Here is a 21,909-nt window from a genome sequence, read left to right as displayed (position 1 = left end):
TTCCTCCTTTTTCCCTATTCATTAAGATGCTGACGCCTCACATTTTCAGGCGTTCGAACAGCTTCCGGTTGTCTTCAACGGACTAAGGCTCTTATCGGCCGCATCCACGATAGCCGGTTAGAAGAGAAAAGCCTTCTCAGATAACGAAGAAAAAAGATCCCACCAATTCTTATTGGTTGCCTCTCGGGCCCAGGTTTCTCTCAAGAAATCGGCCATCAACTGCATATTTCCGAAGCTGAGATACGAACTGCTTGGGGAGAGAGCCTGAAGGATGGCCTGGCGATCCTGGGCCAAGGTGCAGTGGCTGCCAATGACCAACATTGGGAAGATAACACAGTGACGCATGATCCCGGGAAGGTTTGGGTCAATCACCTTTTCAACTCCGCGTCGAGCTGCTCTCTGGACCACCTCGTCGTCTGCAGGCCGCAATCGCAAAGCCCTTTGCAAGTATATGACTCCGCAGATTTCGTAGATTGAGCAGAAAGTTGCCCATGGAGAAGGTGGGGACGTATTTGTTCGACCGAAATACTCCCTGTTATCCTGCATATCCCTTGAATCGAAGATAGCCTCGATTTTTGTCAAACATTTCGACACCAGGCTTACACTGTCGAGAGGCAGACTAGCATGGACTAAATTGCCAAGTGACGCCATGTCTGCGAAGGCTGTTAGAATCTCCAAAAATCTGTCACCAGCTGGCAGTCTGCCAAACCAGGTCTGCAGACCGGAAAACATGACCCATATGGTGGACTGGAAGAAGGGCTTATCGCCACTGAGCAAGGCATGTACGAGATCCATGGTGCCATAAATCGACAGCAGGTGAGCTTGCAGACCGTCCTGTAGGAGCATTCTTGTCGGGGTGTTTGGCCAATTGTGTAATATAGCCCAACCGCCGCGTAGATGGCATGTCGAAGCGTTGTGCTCGTCAGAAGGCTCTATCATGCCATCGAGCATACAGAAGAGGATATTAACGGCAAAAAGCATCTGCACAGAGCCATCAGATTGCAAGCCTTGTTGCAAACACCGTCGAAAGGCCTCAATCGCAGTATACCGGGCGTTTTTGCGGACAGCTGTAACATCGTATACATCCACTTTCGAATAGCGAGCGTAGTGTGCTTGAGAAACCGCCGTGACGGCTTCAAGGAGCGACTCATTTTGCAGCACGCCATCCAAGTCCCATTCTATCGACTCGTTGACGACAAAACGAGGCAGGACGACATCAGAAAAATACAGCCTCAGTTCACTTCTATCCAGGGGCTGGGTACTGGGAGAGACCGAGCCTGGCAGACTCAACCCACGGAATGCAGAAGGATTGCCGACACTGGCGAGACGTCTACGGGACGAAATGCCCCCAACCCATTTGATAGGGGGAGTGGCGCTGTATGAACAAGGCTGCTCAGCATCGAGACACCGCGTACACGACGGTTTTCGGATATCGCATTTGACCCGGCGTTTTCGACAAGTCCAGCATGATCCCTCGACGACCCTGCTGCGCCGAATCGAGGGTTGTAAATCCCGGTTGGCCGACGAAGGACCGGAAGGGCTGTCCATCGAACTCTCTGCGGTTACCAAAAGAAGTAATGAATTGGTACAAGGTTTGTGAGTTGTAGGAACACCGACATATGAGGGTCTAGCCAAGCTTATGCCAGTTTGGAAATGCACGATGTGCGAGTAACGGGATCCATATTGGTTGAATGGCAAATGCTCTCCGTGAAGGGGTCAGTGGGCCGTGCCTGCGCCATACATTGTACAGCCGAGACCTGTGATATTGGACAGATGTACAGATGGGCAGGCGCAAGCAGCATGGAGCTACCCCGCGTTACATTATACCCCGCCTTCCTGCCTAGTTTTTAGCCAGATATGGTTAGCACCCAGCTGGCACCCATACCTTCCCGCACCTTCAGCAGAAGTCAAGCCGACTCCACTGCGAGTACAACTTGACGACGTCCACATGTCGTAACCACGATTGGTGCAAAACCGTGTTGCATACATATGTATCTCGACCGTGGCGTTTCGCCCGCCGATGCATCTGGTGAAAATGGACGACGTCCCGCAAGAACAACTTGCCTCCTCCCAGTGACACTTCCTTCGACATTCTACAGTGTACACATCCCCCAACCACAGCCTCCAAGCTGATACGGCCATGTCGACTATCAACATCACTCTTCCAAACGGAGTCAAGTACGAGCAGCCTGTTGGCTTGTTCGTCAATAATTCATTCCAACATGCGTCTGGAGACAAGTTCGACGTTGTCGATCCTGCCACTGGACAACAAGTACTCAGCGTAGCCGGTGCGTCTGTGGCTGATGTCAACACAGCTGTAGAAGCCGCTCGCAAAGCATTTGAAGGGCCGTGGTCAGAGTTGGCCCCCGCGGAGCGAGGCGATTTTCTCATGAAGCTGGCCTCCCTCATCGACCGCGATCGAAAACTTATAGCTGCCATTGACGCCTACGACTGTGGCAAACCTTACTCTGTCGCGCTTGAAGCAGACCTGGAAGAGTCTTACAATGTGTTCAAATATTATGCCGGGTGGGCAGACAAAATATATGGTGACACAATTGACACCTCTCCCGCCAAGTTTGCATATACTGTCCAGGAGCCACTAGGAGTTTGCGGTCAGATCATTCCTTGGAATTTCCCTTTTATGATGCTTGCTTGGAAGGTTGCGCCTGCTCTGGCGTGCGGCAATGTGGTGATTGTGAAGCCAGCAGAACAAACTCCGCTGTCCGCCATGTATTTTGGCAAGTTGGTCCAAGAAGCCGGGTTGCCGCCCGGTGTTGTTAATGTTGTTCCCGGTCTTGGGCCCGTCGCCGGAAAGACGTTGGCCGAGCACACTGACGTTGACAAAATTGCATTTACTGGAAGCACAAATACAGGCCGTGCAATCATGCGATATGCAGCAACAAATCTCAAGAATATTACTCTCGAGTGCGGTGGCAAGAGCCCTCTCATTGTCTTCGAAGACGCTGATTTAGAACAAGCTGTTAAATGGGCCCATGTCGGCATCATGGACAACTCTGGTCAAGTCTGCACTTCTACGTCCCGAATTTACGTACATGAGAAGGTTTACGATGACTTTGTCAAAGCTTTCACTGAATTCACTAAGAAGAGTACCGTCATCGGGAACCCTTTCAAGGAAAATGTCAACCACGGGCCGCAGGTCTCCAAGAACCAATTTGATCGTGTTCTCTCCTATATCGAGGCGGGTCGCAAAGAGGGTGCCAGGATCCTTACTGGTGGTCTCAAGGTTGAAGGAGAAGGGTACTACATTCAGCCGACCATATTCTCAGAAGTAAGTACAGCGAGTATATCATTTTATTCTACATTGACATATAATTATAACAGGCGAACGAAAATGCCACGGTTGTTCGAGAGGAGATATTTGGCCCCGTGGTCGTGATCGGCAAATTTGCAACCGAGCCAGAAGTGATAGCCAAGGCAAACGACACATCGTACGGCCTGGCGGCAGCTGTATTTACAGAGAATATTTCGAGAGGCCACAAAGTCTCGAGAAAACTGCAGGCTGGAATGGTTTGGGTCAATTCGTCAGGGGACTCGCATTTTGGTATTCCGTTTGGCGGCTACAAGGCTTCGGGCATCGGCAGGGAGCTTGGAAAATATGCACTTGATGCATACACGCAGACAAAGGCTATTCATGTCAACTTGGCAATGAAGCTGTGATTTTGTAGGAAAGTGGCTAGAGTATCTTATCCGTGTCTGGTCAAAAAAATGGAGAAAAAAGGCAGACTGCAAAAATTAATGATATACGAGTCGGCTTCAAAGTACTATCAACAGATTCTTATCAGTAGCTCTACAAACCAAGGCATTCCTTGTACACCCGTAAACTGACATCCAAGCACCGACACAATGCGCCTTTGGCAGCTGCGTCTGTGGTTCAAAAATTGTACGTCCTGCAAATTTGACATAAAGCAGGCTGCTGCATTGGAATTGCTAAAGCGAGAAGGTAATATAGAGAAATAACAACCGTCATATTCTGCCCGTAGATACTAGCTCGTGAGAACACTTGAGAACAGGACAACCTCTAAGGGCAGAAACCTCTTCAAACGACATACACTCTCTTCAGTCATCAAGCCTAGCACTGGCCTCGTTTCCTTTAAGGCTACGCTACCAGGAAGTATTATATCATAAACTTCGCTTCCAAAATAGTCTAATAATGGCCTGGTCAAACTAGTCTATTTCTAGTACAGGCACAAGATGCCGAAAAAGGCGGATACGCATAACCCAGAACACTTTTTCGATCATACTTGTGAATCGATAGCTATTCTGTATAGATCAGCTCTCCCTGGCCGCTGTGCTCCCATTAACTTTTAGCATCGTGTCACAAGGTTCTGCTCCATTATAGATGATGACCAGCAAATGACCAAGCTTTCATTGATTCCAGTTATTTAGCTTTGAGGCATCAACAAACTATATTGCAAGACCAGCCAGCAACATCAAGACTGGATGCCTAGTTGGCTCCTTTTGCGGCCGCCTCGTTGCCCTGCCCATTGGCCTGTGCTTTACCCTTGCCCTTGGCTTTACCCTTTCCTTTACCCTTCGCCTTTCCCTTCGCCTTTCCCTTTCCCTTTCCCTTCTTCTTGGCCGCCCCATCCTTTGCTGCCGCTGAGCTCTGGGCAGCGCCGGCGCCAGCGGTCTGAGTAGCACTCACAGCGGCTACCTGGGTAGCAGCCTCGCCATTTGCATTGGCATTATTATTGGCAACGCCTCCAGTGTTCTCGCTATTTTCTTCTAGAGGTAGCGCATTTCTTATGTCAAAGTCTCTGTCTGCGAGATCATGTTGCTCTCCGTTGAGGTCCCGCTCGACGTTGTAAGGCGCTGCCAGAGCACCGTGGAGGAGATAGGGAAGCAGAATAGTAGCGAAAGTGAACTTCATTGTGTTGAGAAATAAGGAATGTTATTGAATAAGTTGAGGTGTCTTTGAAGAAATGATTGTAGTTGTGTGTGGGCTGATGCTTCCAACAAGTGACTTTGAGAATGGGATTAGGCATGTTATTTATATTCATCTGAGCAAGCCTTCAGGGCAGCAAAGGCTGGTCGACACTATAGAAGCGATGACGCGGCGAGAACATAAGATGAAACCAATATACGTAACGGGAGACGTGAAGAGCTGGTCACCGTCACAGGAAGTCTATCACCAAGTCGCCTGTGGCGTAAGCGCTGCGACCAAGAGGCGTTGATTTTCATCACATATTGAAGAGTTGCTCCAGTCTCTAGTCCGGTAACTCCTGGATCCGAAAACCGTACAGCTCACCACCCTAGCTGTACAGAAAGATGTAGTTGTGCAGAACTGGACGGCAAGTCGGCGCGGCTGTGACGGCTCGTGTCCAGGGCTAGCTGGGGTTGCAGGTTCCTGGCTTGAACGTAGAAAAATAATACATCATTCCAAATAACTACATGCTTGTCAAGCCAGCGACTTGTTTGACACAAGTTGGGCCAATGTACGAAGTACTTTTAGGCCAAAGCGCCATCTGATCAAGGTCCGTACGCACAGCTGAGGGTTATAAACTTATAGTCGGTGTCGTGTATGAGCCGCCAGAACAAAGCAAAACGAGTTGAATAATTTACATGGGATCTATTTTCGTACGATCTCATCTCTTGGCATGCGTTGACATGCCTTGGCATAAATCTCTTGATCGGCTCTCGGCAAGAGGTGCGAAACAACCCCCAAACACGTGGCGTGATTCAGGCTATCCGCCTTCTGGCAATGTCCAAGGGGAAGCCCAGCACAGTTCAGACGACATCAAAATGGCGCGTGGCTTGTTACAGCCAAAGAAGTATCGGGGCCGATGATTTTGTCCTGGTCCCTGGTGCGCAACTCCATAATTCGGGGAAATTCCATATAGGTCGGACAGGGTTCAAATTTGTCCGAACCGCCACCTCGTTTCGCGCTACTATTGTTGCCAAGTTCGTTCAAGCTTTTGGTGCGCCTAAGGCCCAAGAGGATCAAGAAGATCCCGATCAACAGTCGCTAGTTTCATTTCCCAACATGGTGTAACTAGGGGCGGTAAGCGGACCTAGAATCTCGACGGTCGTACATAACTTGTCGCAATTGTTCAGGTAGAGAGGGGCAGTAAGAGGCAGTCAATTGGATACAACAGTTCTGTGTCCGTAGTAGACTTGTATATTCATCCATGGCATGCGCTGTATATGACGGTCTCACTTATATTCGATGGCAACAGTTTCATCGCCGGGCTCAGCCTCAATTATTCCTTTAAATATGGGCTAGTTCACATACGCGAAATACCGCAGGGCTTTCGGAACTGTGCTAAACTCAAAGCCTGGCAGCCGTTACCGAGGGGAAGTCTGTAAAACCATGTTCTTTAGCATGATGAGTCAAAAAAGCCATTGGTCTAGGCTCTGAATCTCACACGTTTTTTATACATTCCCCATGTGCAATAAGCCCGTTGCGTGGCCTAGCCTGCGGAATGCGGCTTCCAAAGAATACAAATATCCGATCTGTGACAACGAGTTCTTGGACACCATGGGTATGAATATGATATTTATCCTTGTGTCAACGCCGCATCCATTGGGGAGCTCTGGACGATCCTTTCCAGCTCGGTAGCAAGGTTGAGGCCGACAAGCCCGAATACTGACCAGGAATACGAGTGGGTTCGACTGGTCAGTTGGCCGACTGTGTTCCTGGGACAATCAAAGTATCCAAGGTCTCGATAGGGAGAGGGTGTGAACGTGTCGGTTCCAATCATTTGACTGAATGTCTACATTCAGTGTGTCAGTAACCCTTCTTAATATAGATCTGTTTGCTTCTGTGGACTTGCTTGGGCAATTGTGCTTGTAGTCCAGCCCGTAATGACATGATCTCGAGTCTAGGAACTAGACAAAGGGGCATGAGATATATAAAGCCGCCGATGTTTTGAAGATCCGAATTCTTTTGGCAAGTCGGGAGCTTCGCCCAAGCGCAGTGTTTGGCCAAGGTAAATCCCAGCTGAGTCACTCATTCATGTCCAATTTGACCCATAAGTGTTGACCATAGCTTGCCTCGGACAACACATTTCATGTCAGCAAAGCCAGAACTTCGCCGCATATTTTTCATCCGTGGCCTCAATCAGTTTAAGTACGGCTGTAAATAGTCACATACCGTGATGCAGCGCATGATCTTTTCGATCCCTAAGGGTTCTCAGCGCCTATCTCAGTCGTCTTACCTCTCGCCCCGCTCTTCAGTGTCTTAATGGCCTCTGGGAAATTCTCGTCTCCTTGAGCTAAACTATCCGTCTAGGACCTGTGTTGATAGATCTTAAGCCTTAACGATGTTGGGGACGCCCCACCGAGACTGACGAGGTGACCGTGCTGCCCTTTCTCTATAATCATTTCCCGCTTCATGACTACATCGACTGTCTGAGTTGTCCTAAATCTGTACGCGATAGTGATTGTTGTACTGTCTTTTAAAGCTTCGTCTAAGGCCCTTACACGATGCTGCGGGCCAAAGCAATAATCGCTTCGTCGACAAACAGAAGCTTCGGCTGCGAAATTGTGCCATGCAATGACAATCCGCTGACTTTGTGGGCGCTCACTTCGCCCACTGATTTGAGTACTGCAACCTTGAGGAACAAGTTGGATACGCTCCTAAGCAAAAGCTGCTGTCGCCCCCTTGACACGCTTAAGTTATAGAGCAGACGGGTTCGAATTCCAACTCAGCGCCGACGATGCCATTTCAGATGATATTAAACACTCTTTCCTTGCAGATTTCAGGGCCTCGCTGAACCAGTTGTGCGGTTGTTCAGAGCCATTATAAACGGAGGTTTCGAACATCGTTCCAGAGCTCGGGTTGCACCATATCTCGACTGGTCCAATGGCATTGCTCTGGCAGATGCGCTGGCTCTCTGAAATTTGTTAGAGCCATTTTTAGTTTAGCCATAGTTAGGGAACTTACAATGATTAACACCGCGAATACCATGTATGTTGAGGTTTGAGATTAAATTGAGATTCTATCAACGACCAAATGCGATATGAAGGCAGTGATAAAAGTCGCAGCTTCAACTGTTTTCTTTTTTTCCTGGCCTTCACCATTTATCCACTTCCTCCTTCTTCTTTTAGATTCAACAAATTCCCTTCTCACGATGGCAATAGGTCCGGCTTCAGACACGCATGCATCACGGGCATGGACACAACGTAGCTTGAACCGTTTGGGGTGCGTAACCAAACGAGAGGAAAGGCAGTTAGTCGTTTCCAGATCCCCCAATGACATCAGTCAATAGCGAGTGCGAAACGTCTGGTCAAACAATACGACTTCGGCACTTTTGTTACCGAACTCAACGCCACAAGAGCGTGGAACTGAATCCGGGGTGGTGGATTGAGACGAACAAGAGCGAAAAGGGCTCGTATGACTAGAGGATAATATCATTGTCATAGTATGGAGAAGGACTCCAGCAATTTTTCATGACTGCGTCTTGCAAAATACGTCGACACCTTGAATTGATGAAGCAGGTTTAGGCCAGGGGTTCTCTAGGGTAGTGGCTTCCCCCCTTACACGTGATGTTTTGGGATGGCGGGCTGCTATTATGGAGGACGACGCTTTGAACCCCACCATATGAGGCGAGCCCGGGTGGAAGCTTCACACAGCGCAACACGCTTGATTTCATTGTTGAATGACGAGCTGCGAGACCTAGGTTTATTGCTACATATGCACGGGCTGGGCGCGCAAATATACCTTAGTCGAGAGGCTTGCGACTGCAAATTGGGCTGACGAGCCACATTCTGACCAGCAGAGACCAACCCACCAGCCCACACAAGCCATCCATGCCTCCGACCGCCTCTTCCTCAACCTCGACCATTGCCATCCTACGAACCACCATTTCCTCACTGCAACGGTAGTTGTGTGCCACAGAGGGTGTGGCTACGAGGCCAGCCGGCCGGAGTCATAAATTTGGTGCAGACACAATGAGTCGCACATTGCCGACTCGACAGGCCGAGGAGTTGTGAGTATCACCAGACACCTGGCGACATCTCCGATACGGCAACGTGGCACTGGGGTGGGCTCGAGACTGATGCGGGAACCTCCAGGCACAAATCCATCATAGCCTACCTGTCGGCGAATAACTTGCCAAAATCAGCCGCTGCTCTGCGAGAAGAGGTCGGCCTTGGGGAAGATGTCTTTGATGTAGCCACCGAAAAGAAGTATGAAACGCTCCTCGAGAAGAAGTGGACTAGCATTGTGCGACTGCAGAAGAAGGTGTGTATTGGATACAGAATCCCGTTTCTTTGGCTAGGCTCGAATTTTTGTCGGCAGTTATCTGACCCGGCGAACCCTTCACTAGATCATGGATCTCGAGTCACGAAACACATCGCTGCAGTCTGAACTCGACAACGCCACCCCGAGCTCCCTGTCGAAGCGAAACCAAGATCCCACATCATGGTTGCCTAGAAAACCATCGAGACATACGCTGGAGAGTCACCGAGGGATGCTCAACTGTATTGCTTTCCACCCGAGATTTTCATCGATTGCCTCTGGATCCGACGATTGCACAATCAAGATCTGGGATTGGGAACTGGGCGAACTGGAACAAACCATCAAAGGCCATACACGCGCAGTCAAGGGTCTTGATTACGGCGGGCCTCGAGGTGCTACGTTATTAGCATCATGCAGCTCAGATCTCACTATTAAACTGTGGGACCCGTCAGATCAATACAAGAACATTCGAACATTGTCGGGCCACGACCACAGCGTTAGCGCGGTTCGGTTTATATCATCTGGCTCGGGGGGCTCGCAGTCGTCTGCAAACTTGCTGGTCAGTGCTAGCGCAGACAAGACTTTGAGAATATGGGACACGGCAACTGGCTACTGCTTGAAGGCCCTACGAGGCCACGTGGATTGGGTACGAGATGTTTGCCCATCAGGGGACGGACAGTTCATTATATCTGCTGGTAGTGATCATACTGCACGACTCTGGGATATCTCTGTTCCTAACCCAGAGAACAAAATAACATTCATTGGACACGAAAACGCTGTTGGTTGTTGCACATTTGCGCCACCATCAGCATACGTTCACTTGGCCTCCATGGCCGGTCTTAAGAAGCCACCGCCCGCCAACAGCTCGGCGGAATTCCTGGCTACGGGCTCCCGCGACAAAACTATCAAACTATGGGACGGACGAGGCATTTGCTTCAAGACGCTTGTGGGACATGACAACTGGGTGTCATCGCTTGTTTTCCACCCTGGCGGCAAGTATCTGCTCTCGTGTGCGGACGATAAGACAATACGATGCTGGGATTTAAGCCAGGAAGGCAAGTGCGTCAAGGTACTAGACGAAGCTCACACGCATTTTGTGACCTGCCTACGATGGGCGCCGAGCATCCAAAAGGACAGCGGGTCGGTAAATGGCAATGGTACGCAAGAGCAAGGATCGGAAAACGATGGGGGCTTGAAAAAGAGCGTTGGGCCGGCCGGGGCTTCAGATGAGCAGATACGATGTGTTATTGCAACGGGGAGTGTCGACATGACGCTTAGGATATGGGCGAATTAGATGGTGAAGAATAAACCAGCATGATGACAAATGCAAGCGAGAAATTGATTGGTGCCAGAATGCTTTTGTCCACTAGGCAACTACGCGGTGTCGGATATGCTCAGACGAAGCGACTACCTGGGATGGCGAGGAGACTATGCCTTCAGAAAATGTCACGGCCGAGAGAATTATGAAGACCACCCTCAAGTTTTGTCCTGACAAGGACGAAAGATCTGGCGTCGAGATGGTCGATTCAACAAAAATAAATCAATCAATCAATCAAATTAGAAAAAAAAAAGACAGGCAGAGCATAGATAGCTGGAAAGTCTGACTACCTAGATACTCTTCGAGATGGATTTCAAGATTGCGCAGTTCGGCGTTGATAAGGAGCCGGCGCCAAAAAAGTCAACGGCGGTGCTGCCTGTTCAGTGGCGTCGAGATTCGTGGGTTCCGGGTGTCATCAGCGGCTGAAGTGGCCAACCGTTTCTGGCCCAAGGCTAGCTGCTGCTGCTGTGGGCCGAGGATGAGCTCTCGTGGTTGCGTCAGGGATTCTTGGGAGATCTGGAGTGATTGCAGGCAGCTCCAGGTTCCACCTCTCAGCTCGATGCGTGGATTGGTGGATCATAATAGCCAGTTACGGAGTACGTACACGTGTATGTAAAGTACGATGCAGAGTGTTACGGAGATAATTGCTTTGGCGCTGGATGGACGTCGGCGTGGGATATCATGAGCTAGGACGTGAATATATATTAGCAAAGCTTCGGGAAGGTGTGGAAAAGGGAAGCACACCGGGCCAGACCAGTTAGCCATCAATTGATCTGCAAGCTGCTGGTGCCTCGTTGCTGCTCCAAAGTCAGTGACCGCCTGGCCTTGCCGCCTCGCCACTTTACTGGCCTCGGCGTCGGCCAGTCAGATGCAGCCGAATGCTGGCGGCTGTTTGCCTGGCCCAGTCCTTCAAGTGCTCCCTGGACCTTCTTTCCATTTTCTCCCCAAGCCGCCGGCTCAATCTGCCCGCATTGATTATTATTTTTTGTTCCTCAAACAAGCACCGGGCCTGTCATTGGAGCTCTCGTCCCTCACATAATTTTTTTTATCTTTTCCTCGTCTTCTTTTGTCTTGGGAAATCTTGCTGCTGCATCGGCTGCTACCCCAGTGAACGCCCGACTGGATCCCCGTTTTTCCGTTGTGTGTTTTAGCTGCGTCAACGTCGGACCATTACGACACCGTCGAGCTCCGTCCCACCCACCACCCGCTTGGTTTTGTCTTGACGCCGACACAGCTGAGACTTGGCCTTGGCCACTTTGACCACCTTAACCTCACTCGCTCACTTAGCTTTGGCTCCTGAGACCGCACAACTCTTCTCGGCCGCACACAACGCCAGCCTTTTTTCTCTAATCCGCCAAACCGTCAACCCTATCTTCACCCGCCACAGCTACATACGTTGTTTGCAGACGATATTTTCCAGCAACCGTCCGAAATACCAGCATGGCACCCCCTCCGCCCAATTCAAGCCAGCCTCTGCAGGAGAGGCTGCTGCAGCTGGCCAAGACGCTGCAATGTACGTTCTCCAAAACCTACCCAGACCTTCCCCGCCGCTGTTCTTCTCAAGCCATGTCGTGATCAATGGCTGCCGCCAAGATTCAAAGCTTGCTGACCTTGCGTGATACAGTTGCCTGGTTTGTTGGGTATGAAAACACCTCACCTGCGCTTCCACGTCGAGTCGACTCGACCCCCCCTCACTGTTGCCACTTTGCTACACCCAGCTTTCTTTGTCTGTCGTGTCACAAGCTGCCCAACGGCTGCCTTGATGGTGCACCGCAATCTCTGCGGGCATGATGGACTTTGTCAATTTGGCCAAGTTTCAAACGGTGGACTGGGCAGAAAGTGAAGCTGACTCGTCGTCTTCTCGCATAGGCATATGACGCTCATTCTGACCACCATTCGATATGGGTTCTCCTGGCTGCGCATGAACTACTACGGCGGCATGGCCAAGTTCTCCTACCGTACTTCGTTCCTTGCTGCCGCTGTTACTTACGGCATTGTCGTTTACAAGACCCAGCGAGCTCGAGCCAAGACTGGCAACAAGATGCCAGGTGGCGCCATTGGGCTCTTGTCCGATGAGAATATCCAGTATTTGCGTACGTTTTCCCAGTGAATCCGAATCACGACTTTTGGCCCCCCAGCGCACACAGTGCACTACACAAACATTTGCTGGCATTTTTATACCGCGGCCAGGATGCTTGCTAACATGAACGGTGGCTCACAGTTATGGCCCTCGTCTGGCTCTTTTCTCCTCAGTACCCGCTTGCGCTCCTCCCCTACTGCGTTTACTCAATCTTCCACGTCGCCACATACACCCGCGCCAACTTGATCCCCGTCCTCCAGCCCCCTCCTCCCACCGCCGATGGCGCCTCTCCCCAGCGCGTCAGCAACCCTCTGGCTGATAGAATTGGTGCCTTTGTCAAGGAGTACTACGACGCCTCCATGTCCGTTGTCTCGGGACTGGAGATTCTGCTCTGGGGCCGCATCTTGCTCTCGGCCATTCTCTTCCAGCGCCGCTCTTGGATCTTGATTACTCTATACACGGCTTTCCTCCGAGCTCGCTTCTCACAGAGCACCCACGTTCAGCACTCTATGTCACAACTGGTCGCTAGAATCGACTCTCTGGTTGGTGCTCAGGGCACTCCTCCCGCTGCCCGTCAAGTCTGGGACAATGTCAAGAATGTCGGTCGACAGTTCCGCGATGCTACTGATGTCAGCAAGTACACTCAGGGTCCTGCCCCTGCCAAGAAGACCTCGTAGGCGACCTGAGAAGTTTGTAGCAAATGGCACAAGAGGGTTATGCAGACTGTTATATTTCAGTTTGGAGAAGTCTCGGGATTTCCTCTCCTTGTAACACGTGAAAGGTGTGTAGTCACTTGACTGCATTCTGGGTGCATTGGGACCGGCAATGTCTTTTGCCCTGCTCGAGCTGGCCTGCTGAAACGATTTGTTGGTCAGAGGTTGGAAAGTATTGTCATGGTGCAGACTCGTTTGTTTGTACAGGTGATTTACGATGAAGGGAAGGAGTCAATCGGGGGTTGACGAGCGGCGGCTCCTGATTAAAAATAGTGTGGCAGAAGATATGATACAGACGGCTCTCATCATTGTTACGAAGTATGGGCAAATATGTCGCGGAGGAGGAAAGGTGGTGAGGCCAAAGACAAGAATTGGAGTGTGGTTGGAGTATTCATATTCAATGGACTCTGGTGTTCAAAGTGGCTGGTGGGTCATTGTTTTGTTCAGGAAGACTTTGCGCTTCCAGTTCTGTTTGCTGTTTTGGTTTTTTTTTGTCTATACTATGTATACACAGGTTGTTTGAATGGTCATGCGTGATGCCATGTGATTGCGGAGAGGAATGTGTAGAGCTGTGACGGTGAAATTGATGACGTCGGTGCGGACGGTGGGACAAAAGGATGTGTGCACCTTGAACGGCGGCGGCAAAGTAAAACAAGTGAAAACATGTGCAGGCACGGGGTAAAACAGGGTCTCGGTGCTTGGTACTTTAGCATGCGGGTGACCTGGTCAATTGATTGCATGAAGCCACCACGACGCACCACTTGATTAAAGCTACGTATGGCCCGGTGCGCAATGGTCTAATTCACTTGAGAACCGAGTGAGTAGGCAGTTATTCGATTCATCAACTATTTCCTGTTTTATTCCAGACCCTAAATAGCCGCCCACCCAGGTACTCAAGTACCGGACCACAGCAGGTACCTGCCTAAGGTAGGCAGATATTGCGGGGACCGGCCGTTCAATGTTTACACGCCTGGCTCAATAACGCCCATCAGTTGCCCATCAACCAACTGCTCTTGCCGCTGTCACTCGTCAATCCATTTCGTCATCAATCCCACTGTGTTGCCACCCCCAGACAGCGTCAGCCTCACAGCCCGTCGTCGAAACGACACAACCCAGATCTTGGCCGGTCTCTGGCCACCCCGACTTTCATACCCTGCAGCGAAGAGGTCACCAAAACAAAACAAAAAAACACCATGACCTCGACTCTGCGACAGATTGTCGCTGGGCCAAGGGTGAGACACCCCGAGGCAAAGCTGGACCTGTGCTATGTGACCGACTCTATAATAGTTACGTACGTCTCACCCCTCACCTTGATTCTCTTACACACTTGCTCACTGTGACATGGTGACATTTGGTTTTCATTTGTTTTGTTTTTTTAATAAAAGCATTTATGTACTTTCTACCCCATACCGCGGCTGACACGATAACAAAAAAACGCAGGTCTGGACCCTCGCAGACATGGCCGCAGCGGGCGTACCGCAACCCCCTCGACAAGCTCAGAGCCTGGCTGACGGCCAAACACGGCGACGACTGGGCGATATGGGAGTTTCGCGCCGAAGGCACGGGGTACCCCGACGAGGCCGTCTTCGGGAGAGTATGCCACTACCCGTGGCCGGACCACCACCCGCCGCCGTTTCGGCTGGTGCCCCCGATCATGGCGAGCATGAGGAACTGGCTGCACGGGGGCGCACTGCACGGGGGGCCCCCGCCGGAAGGGGAAGAGAGCCGCGGCGGCAAGAGGGTCGTCGTGATTCACTGCAAGGCGGGCAAGGGCCGCTCGGGAACCGTGTCGTGCAGCTACCTCATCTCGGAGGAGGGCTGGGCGGCGCAGAGGGCGCTCGACAACTTCACCAGGCAGCGCATGAAGGAAGGCTTCGGGCCGGGCGTCTCGATACCCTCGCAGCTGCGGTGGGTGGGCTACGTCGACCGCTGGAAGGACCACGGCAAGCAGTACGTCGACAGGCCGGTTGAGATTGTGGAGGTCCACGTCTGGGGTTTGCGGGGCGGCGTCGACGTCTTCGTCAGAGGCTTCGCCGACGAGGGCAAGAAGGTGCACAAGATTCACACGTTCGGCCCCGAGGAGAGGCTGGTGGTGGAGGCGGGCGAGCCGCCGAGGAGCGGGCTGGTCGACACGCTCTTGGGCCTGGTGGGATATCCGGCGGACAACATGAAGGCTCCGCAGCAGGCGGATTCGGCTGGCGAGGCGAGCAGCGCCGCGGGCGTCGAGCGCAAGCATACATGGACTGGTGAGGCGGGGGACAAGACGAGGCACGAGCCGGCGGGTAGAGAGACGGGGCCGGTCCAGGAGACGCAGCCGGGCGGCGGTGCTGGGGACGGCGTCGACAAGGCGAGATCCAAGACGGGCAGCAGCAGAAGCAGCAGTGCGAGCCGCGGCAATGGTGTTCTTGACGGGGAGCAGCCGGGCGGGATGGCGGTGGTGTTTAGACCGGCGCGGCCGATCCGCATACCCAACAGCGATGTGAATATCGCACTGAAACAACGGACCCGGACACACAAGAGCTTGAGCTGGACTGTGGTGTCGTCCGTGGCGCACGTGTGGTTCAACGCCTTCTTTGAGGGCCGCGGCCCCGAGCAGGGGGCAGAAAAGGCGGACGAGAGCGGCGTCTTCACGATAGAGTGGGAGGCAATGGACGGCATCAAGGGCTTGTCCTGGAAGGGATCGAGGGCGCTGGACAAGATGAGCGTCGTGTGGAGGGTGGCTGGCGATGGCGGCAAGGAGGGCGAGGAGATTGTCGAGCCTGGGGAAGGGGAGCCGGTACCGCAGGTTGCGGCCGCGGACTGGAGGGGCACTGCGGCCGTGGAGGGCGGCAAGGGCGAGAGGGATTTGAGCGTGGAGCGGTCGGATGATGGCGATGGTCGCGGCGACGGCGAAGACGACGGGAGTGGTGATGGGGAGGTAGAGGACGGTTTGAAGTCCTCGGGACCCGGGGGTGAGGATTTGGCGCTCGACAAGGAAGACGGGAAGAGGTAGAGGACGGGACGGCGGCGCATTGGGGAGCGGTGGTGTTCCCGTGATGTTATTTCCCCTTGATATCGACGAAGCCGGATGGTAATGTTGCCATTTACACGCACGGAGGAAACACATGTATTTGACAGCGGTCATTTTTCCACTTGCGATATTGCAGCCGACATTTTACACCTGGCCCTACATGTATGCCGTGTATTCATTAGTGATATCGCCCCCGTCCCCTGTGATACCTATCTCCACGATGTGCGCCATACGGTCCGCCGCGCCTGTGATCGCCCCTGTCTCTGTAGCCGCCGCGGTATCCTCCCCTCCCACGCGGCGCCTCGTCTCTGTCCGGCGGCGGGACGGGCTCCTCGACTTCCACCTCGTACTCTTCGTACTCATCCTTGAAGAACTGGCCGACCGTCTCCTGCTCGTCCTTGGCGGCCTCGGGGTCAAACACGAAGCGCATCGTGCCGTCCTGGCCGCGCGCCGTCCGCCGGATAGACGCGTCCGCGGGCCAGGGGTTCGACGCCGTCGTCGGGTCCGTAGCCGAGGCCGTCGTCGAAGAGAGCGGGTGCGCCTCCTCCACCTCGCACCTGTGGCAGTGGTACAAGTACCTCGGCTTGGCGGTGCTGTCCAGGTCGGTGTTGAGCCGGATCTTGATGTCGATGAACTTGCCGAGGTCGAAGCGGGCGCCGATCCTGGTCGACTTGTGGTGCTGCACGTACAGGTCGAGCAGGTCGAGCATGGTCTCCATGACGGCGTCCCGGCTGTACTGCCTCCTGCCGGCGGCGAAGTCGCGCACCCGCTCGAGGTGCTCGCCGCGCATGCGCGCCGTCAGCTCGACCACGGCCATGACCATGGACAGCGTGGTCTGCTTGATGGGCACAAACGTCTTGTACATGTCGATGCACATGTCGTACGCGGTGGCGAAGAAGGCGCGCGAGTTGGCCGACGACTTGCCCAGCGCGCGCCGCACCACCTTGACGAGCAGCTTCTGCGGGTACCGCGTGCGGAAGTCGAAGCCTATCGTTTCGAGGATGAAGCGCTCCAGCCCGATGATGATCTTGCCGGGCGCTTCGAACATCTGCGTCACCTGGTTAGCTTTTCCCCCTTCCCGCCGGCGCCTGAAGGGCGAGTTGGCCGTTCCCGCCGAGCACACGTACCTTGTCGTCGGGGGCGACCGTCTTTTCGGGGTTCTTGACGTTGTACGCGGCGGCTAGTATGTCCTTGGACTTTTTGATGGTGTCTTCCACTTTGCACGCGACGAATAATGACGCCAGAGCTGCATCTTGGTGGCTGTACTCGGCGTCGCGAAAGTTTAACCGAAACTTGTGGTAGTAGGTGCAGGCCGTGTCAAACGTCCGGACGGGTCTGCGAAGGTTGCTTGTCAGCCCAGGTGCACCAGACAGAAAAGGGGGCAGACGGGAACGCACAGCTGCAGATTCTCCCTCACGTTGTTGATCAGCTGGACGCCCTGGAGGCGGTAGTTGTCCTCTCGCGCGGGATCGCAGCCATTGTCCTTGAGCATGCGGCGGATCTTGATTTCGGAGCTGTATTGATTCGAGCTGGAGATGAAGCCGGGGTGAGGGCCGATTCTGGCGGCATGAGAGTCGCCGTTTGCTGTGGCCGGTGCGGGATCGGCGCTTGGGCGCGGCGCCATGGTCCCTTTTTTCTTTTGGTCGTTTTTCGCCGGTGGTATGTTTTGATGGTGAGAAAGATGGGATGTGAATTGGGGTCCGACGAAAGCTGGTGTCACATCGCAGCTCGAACCTGGAAGTAAGTAAGCTTCATGATGCAGTGGGGCGCCAGACAAGTCCCCTACCCTATAGCAAGAGGACGACGGCAGGGGGGATCAGTTCAATGTTAACGCTGACACAAATGCGAGAAATATTGAAAGCATAAAGCCGTCTACCAGGTACGTACTTATTCAAGACATGACAAGACAGGACGTGGCGTGGATTGATAAGCGAGAAAACAAAGTAGAGGTATCATTAGGCTAGAGCAATAATTAAAAAAAAAAATATATGCATGAACCGGTCCTGGTACATACAATCCAACCCCTGTAAGTTTAGCCACCCGTGACTTCCAGTGGAGGTTGCAGGGGCTAAGGGCCCAATACGGTGCCTGTAAAAAAATAAGGGATACAGGAAGTAAAGTAAAAGGTACTAAAAGCATCACATAGTTTATATAAAAGGATTAGTACTTTTTATTAGGGTTTATATTTCTTTTATTCTTCTTATATTATTTTATTAGTTTTTCTAGAAAAAATACGTGGCTTACTCTGACAGCTGTTAATAAATAACCTGACAGCTGGCCCTACTCACTAATGTCACACATGGCTAAACTTTCAGGGGTTATATTGTATGTAGTCCGGAGTGGCTCCATGTGTCCTCATTAGGGATTATAATAGCAGCCAAACAGCGTCGTGCTCGTGCTGGCCGCAACCTTCGCGTCGTCATTCCGGATGTTGCTTCTCTCGAAATTATCACCACTTCTGGAAAAGTCCTTTATCAACTGCACCATTCTGTCTGAAATATCCCTCTTCAGACTGCACATGGACTTCTCCACAAACCACTCGACCGAGTCAAACGTGTCCCGTTCCTCTTCATCCATCATGCCCTTCTCCCTTCGGTGCGTCGCAAACCGCAGCGGCGTCGACGACGGCTTCACCTTGCGCACAAAGTCCCTCCGGCGAGAGTGGTATCTCTCGGACCGGGCACTCCAAAAGTCCATCGACATCTGGCCCAGCTCAGCCGCGCGGGCGAGGGCCAAGCCCGCTGGAGACGTGTCCACGTTGCGCTTCCAAGCGCCGGCCTTGGCCGACGGCGCCAGGCCACGCTTCTTGCCGGGAGGGAACAAGCCCTCGACGTGGGCTCGCACAGCGGCGTCGAGGGCGTCGGGGGCCACGCGCAGGACGTGGTCGACGAGACCCATGCCCCGGGCGTCGTCTGCGCTCAGTGGCGTCATGGAACGCAGAGCCGCCTTGGCTCCCTCGGCGCCGCAGCGTCCGAGATAGCTGACGCTGTGGAGTTCAGATCCGTTCAACCCCAGCGCCCTGTACGCTGGATTCAACACGACGTGCTCTCCCGCCACGACGACATCGCAGGCCGCCGCCAGCGCGACGCCGCCAGCGGCGCAGTTGCCCCTGATGGCCGAGATTGTGGTGACGCCACGGGCGGGCAGGTCCAGGAGGAGCTTCTCGACAATGTCGTTGATGGCGTTGATGTTGTACCACGACTCCAGCGCAGGGTCGGCCGCCGACTCGATGACGTTGAGATGGATGCCGTTGCTGAAGTACGAGCTGCCGCCCATGAGCACCACGGCCGCCAGGGGCAGGCTCTGGTTCGGGCCGTCGGTCGTGGATAGGATGTACTCGAGGCACCGGACCATGCGCCTGCACTGTTCTGTGCTCATGGCGCCGTTGTAAAACTCAAAGTACAAGTAGGCAATTTGCTTGTGGCCGTCGGTTACCAAGTGTACCCAAGTCTCCTGGAAGGTGTCGTGGTACGACCTTGCCCACTCCTCCGGCTGTGTCTGGGGGAGCAGCGAATGGAACCAGGTCGACGGGCTGCCGGTAGAAATACCAAGCTGCTCGAGGCCCGACGTGGCAGGAACCTTTGGCCACAATGCAGCGTCCGTCTTGGCCTTGACTCGTCTCACGTGTGTGATCCAGATGCCCTTGTTGTCACAGGTGGCAACGCAGACCGCCTCGTCCCGGACGGCAATGATGCTGCCCGGTGCAATATGGCCTCTGTTGGAGGAGAGCAGGGTCGGGTTCTCGATGATGCCGCCGTACAGATACAGCTTGGGGCCAAACAGGTCACTCAGACAGCCGGGCTGGGAGTCGGCACTGCGGATCCTTCGAGATATCGCCGAGGCGGTGTGCTTTCTGACGTCAAACTGCCTGTCTGATGCCTTGAGGAGCGGCCTGTGATGTGTTTTGCCGCCGAGAAACGGCTCCGACGTGGTGACTGACAGTTGTGCAAACTCCTTGTCTGCAGAGAGGCTGGGGGAGGTGTTTCTCGACACGCTCGAGCCGGTGCCATCGGGCCTCGGAGTTGTGGGAGGCGACAGAGGCGCTCCAACGGGGGTAGGTGCCAAAGACGCGGCGGCCTCGATTCTATCAATGGCAGCCAGCGTTGCAGCAACGGCAGCCTGTGTCACCGGGCCCCTATACAGACTCGACTTGGTTACGCTGGTGTCATTGATGTTGACGGGGAACTGATCAAAGGCCCACACGGGGCCTTTATCAAACTCGGCAATGGCTTGCAGAACCGTGACGCCCCAGTGACTTCTTCCTACGGGGTTGAAGCGGTTTTCGCGCAGTAATTGTTGACTGTCTGCCACGGTGCCGTCGTCACCCATCAGCATCCAGTCGAGGGCACTAGGCCCGGCATCCCCTGGAGGCCCGGGGTGTACAATGAGGGTCAGATACGTCTCGTAGATTTGCTGCGGCACCAGAGACGTGAGGAAGGGGCAGATGATGAGATGTGGCTTGGCCAAATCGGCTGCCTCAATCATCTTCTCTGCACACAAGGCATATTCAACGGTGATGGAATGCTTCCGCGATAGAACGAGGAACAGCCGCTGCGAGAGCGAGTTGTGCGCCGTACAGAGGAAGAGGATCTTCATGCTGGCCAAGGGGGGTGATGTTGTGTTCGCCGAATGCTTGCCTGGCGATGTTCTTGGTTCCTTTTCCCCCTTGTTTCCTTCTTCTTCCTTGATTCTTCCTCAACTAGGTCGACCACATATGCAGGTGGAAGGATTGATCGATCTTGTCCGAATGTCTGGCCGGTGGCGTATTAATCATCTGTGGTCGTGGAGTTTGGCGTGGGATGTTATTGGCGACAAGTGTTGTTTTTGGGTGAAACGATGGTGGTACAAGTCTAAAAAAGGATAGTGTATCCGGGGTTCGAGAAGAGAAAATAATATGTATGTATGCTTGAGAAATAGATTCCAGCACGGCTACGTGGGAATTGATCACTTACAGGCCCAGCACGAGGTGGAACGGTGGCGTTGGATTTAACCGAGATGTGACACAGGGACTACAATATATATATGAATAGATGTGTATGCATACGGAGTAGACGGGCTCCAATTCTTTCCAAATCCGCGTATAATATAGACATGGCCTGGGAGCTTGGATGAGAGGGGCCCCGGTGACTATCCATCTCGATCGTCTTTGGCACTCCCTTGGCTCCCTTGGCTTCCCTTCCCTTGACGGCCACCAATGGGTGATGCCCAGGACTCGCCAAATGTCTTTAGTCGACGCCGTAGCGTGTGGATGGGCGTGTCAGCCCGGCCTTGCTCATGCAATTCCCCAGAGTCTAGCCGTCTGACAGACGCACACGAAACAGGCACACCTCTCCCAGCCAGTCTGTGCCATCAACGATAGCCCCGAAGGCCATGATGTTGCGGTCGGGGGACCCACGGCTTTGTCTCCAGCACGGACCGTCGACAAGAAAAGCGGGGATGGGCCGGGGAAAGGGACAATGAAACAAAAGAAAAAGACGACAGTTGACATTGTTTTCTGACCGTGCGTGTCTGTGAGCTCTACAGCCGCATGTGTGGTTTCGGAGGGCTTTGAAACAGATCAGGCCATGCCCAGTGCTGGCAGTGGGA

The 21,909-nt window shown here is 53.2% G+C and overlaps 8 protein-coding genes across 8 annotated transcripts; 4 read left to right on the top strand and 4 right to left on the bottom strand.

Annotated features, from left to right (window-relative positions):
* Nucleotides 1-117: 117 nt before the first annotated feature.
* On the bottom strand, nucleotides 118-1,548 carry G6M90_00g071040 (uncharacterized protein; the record flags this gene model as incomplete). The annotated part of the gene is made up of 1 exon (XM_014690467.1): nucleotides 118-1,548. One exon carries the CDS (start codon nucleotides 1,546-1,548, stop codon nucleotides 118-120), a length of 1,431 nt encoding a protein of 476 aa, XP_014545953.1.
* A 592-nt stretch (nucleotides 1,549-2,140) lies between these two features.
* ALDH (Aldehyde dehydrogenase) lies at nucleotides 2,141-3,678 on the top strand (the record flags this gene model as incomplete). Its single annotated transcript, XM_014690468.1, has 2 exons — nucleotides 2,141-3,289; nucleotides 3,343-3,678. The coding sequence occupies 2 exons, from the start codon at nucleotides 2,141-2,143 to the stop codon at nucleotides 3,676-3,678; spliced, it is 1,485 nt and encodes a 494-aa protein (XP_014545954.1).
* A 787-nt stretch (nucleotides 3,679-4,465) lies between these two features.
* G6M90_00g071020 (uncharacterized protein) lies at nucleotides 4,466-4,891 on the bottom strand (the record flags this gene model as incomplete). Its single annotated transcript, XM_014690469.1, has 1 exon — nucleotides 4,466-4,891. The coding sequence occupies one exon, from the start codon at nucleotides 4,889-4,891 to the stop codon at nucleotides 4,466-4,468; it is 426 nt and encodes a 141-aa protein (XP_014545955.1).
* Nucleotides 4,892-8,913: 4,022 nt separating this feature from the next.
* On the top strand, nucleotides 8,914-10,496 carry nmp-1 (Nuclear distribution protein nudF-2; the record flags this gene model as incomplete). Its single annotated transcript, XM_014690470.1, has 3 exons — nucleotides 8,914-8,951; nucleotides 9,037-9,205; nucleotides 9,291-10,496. 3 exons carry the CDS (start codon nucleotides 8,914-8,916, stop codon nucleotides 10,494-10,496), a joined length of 1,413 nt encoding a protein of 470 aa, XP_014545956.1.
* A 1,464-nt stretch (nucleotides 10,497-11,960) lies between these two features.
* POM33 (Nucleoporin POM33) lies at nucleotides 11,961-13,277 on the top strand (the record flags this gene model as incomplete). The annotated part of the gene is made up of 4 exons (XM_014690471.1): nucleotides 11,961-12,033; nucleotides 12,145-12,160; nucleotides 12,390-12,613; nucleotides 12,742-13,277. The coding sequence occupies 4 exons, from the start codon at nucleotides 11,961-11,963 to the stop codon at nucleotides 13,275-13,277; spliced, it is 849 nt and encodes a 282-aa protein (XP_014545957.1).
* A 1,229-nt stretch (nucleotides 13,278-14,506) lies between these two features.
* Nucleotides 14,507-16,305, top strand: PTEN (Phosphatidylinositol 3,4,5-trisphosphate 3-phosphatase and dual-specificity protein phosphatase PTEN; the record flags this gene model as incomplete). Its single annotated transcript, XM_014690472.1, has 2 exons — nucleotides 14,507-14,604; nucleotides 14,754-16,305. 2 exons carry the CDS (start codon nucleotides 14,507-14,509, stop codon nucleotides 16,303-16,305), a joined length of 1,650 nt encoding a protein of 549 aa, XP_014545958.1.
* Nucleotides 16,306-16,501: 196 nt separating this feature from the next.
* Nucleotides 16,502-17,947, bottom strand: lsc1 (CTD kinase subunit beta; the record flags this gene model as incomplete). Its single annotated transcript, XM_014690473.1, has 3 exons — nucleotides 16,502-17,371; nucleotides 17,451-17,658; nucleotides 17,721-17,947. The coding sequence occupies 3 exons, from the start codon at nucleotides 17,945-17,947 to the stop codon at nucleotides 16,502-16,504; spliced, it is 1,305 nt and encodes a 434-aa protein (XP_014545959.1).
* Nucleotides 17,948-18,681: 734 nt separating this feature from the next.
* Nucleotides 18,682-20,919, bottom strand: hoxX (Hydrogenase maturation factor HoxX; the record flags this gene model as incomplete). The annotated part of the gene is made up of 1 exon (XM_014690474.1): nucleotides 18,682-20,919. One exon carries the CDS (start codon nucleotides 20,917-20,919, stop codon nucleotides 18,682-18,684), a length of 2,238 nt encoding a protein of 745 aa, XP_014545960.1.
* Nucleotides 20,920-21,909: the final 990 nt, after the last annotated feature.

The sequence above is a fragment of the Metarhizium brunneum genome, chromosome 4 (genome assembly GCF_013426205.1).
Source record: "Metarhizium brunneum chromosome 4, complete sequence".
Classification (NCBI taxonomy): Eukaryota; Fungi; Ascomycota; class Sordariomycetes; order Hypocreales; family Clavicipitaceae; genus Metarhizium; species Metarhizium brunneum.
This window is presented reverse-complemented; position numbering and strand designations above follow the sequence as displayed.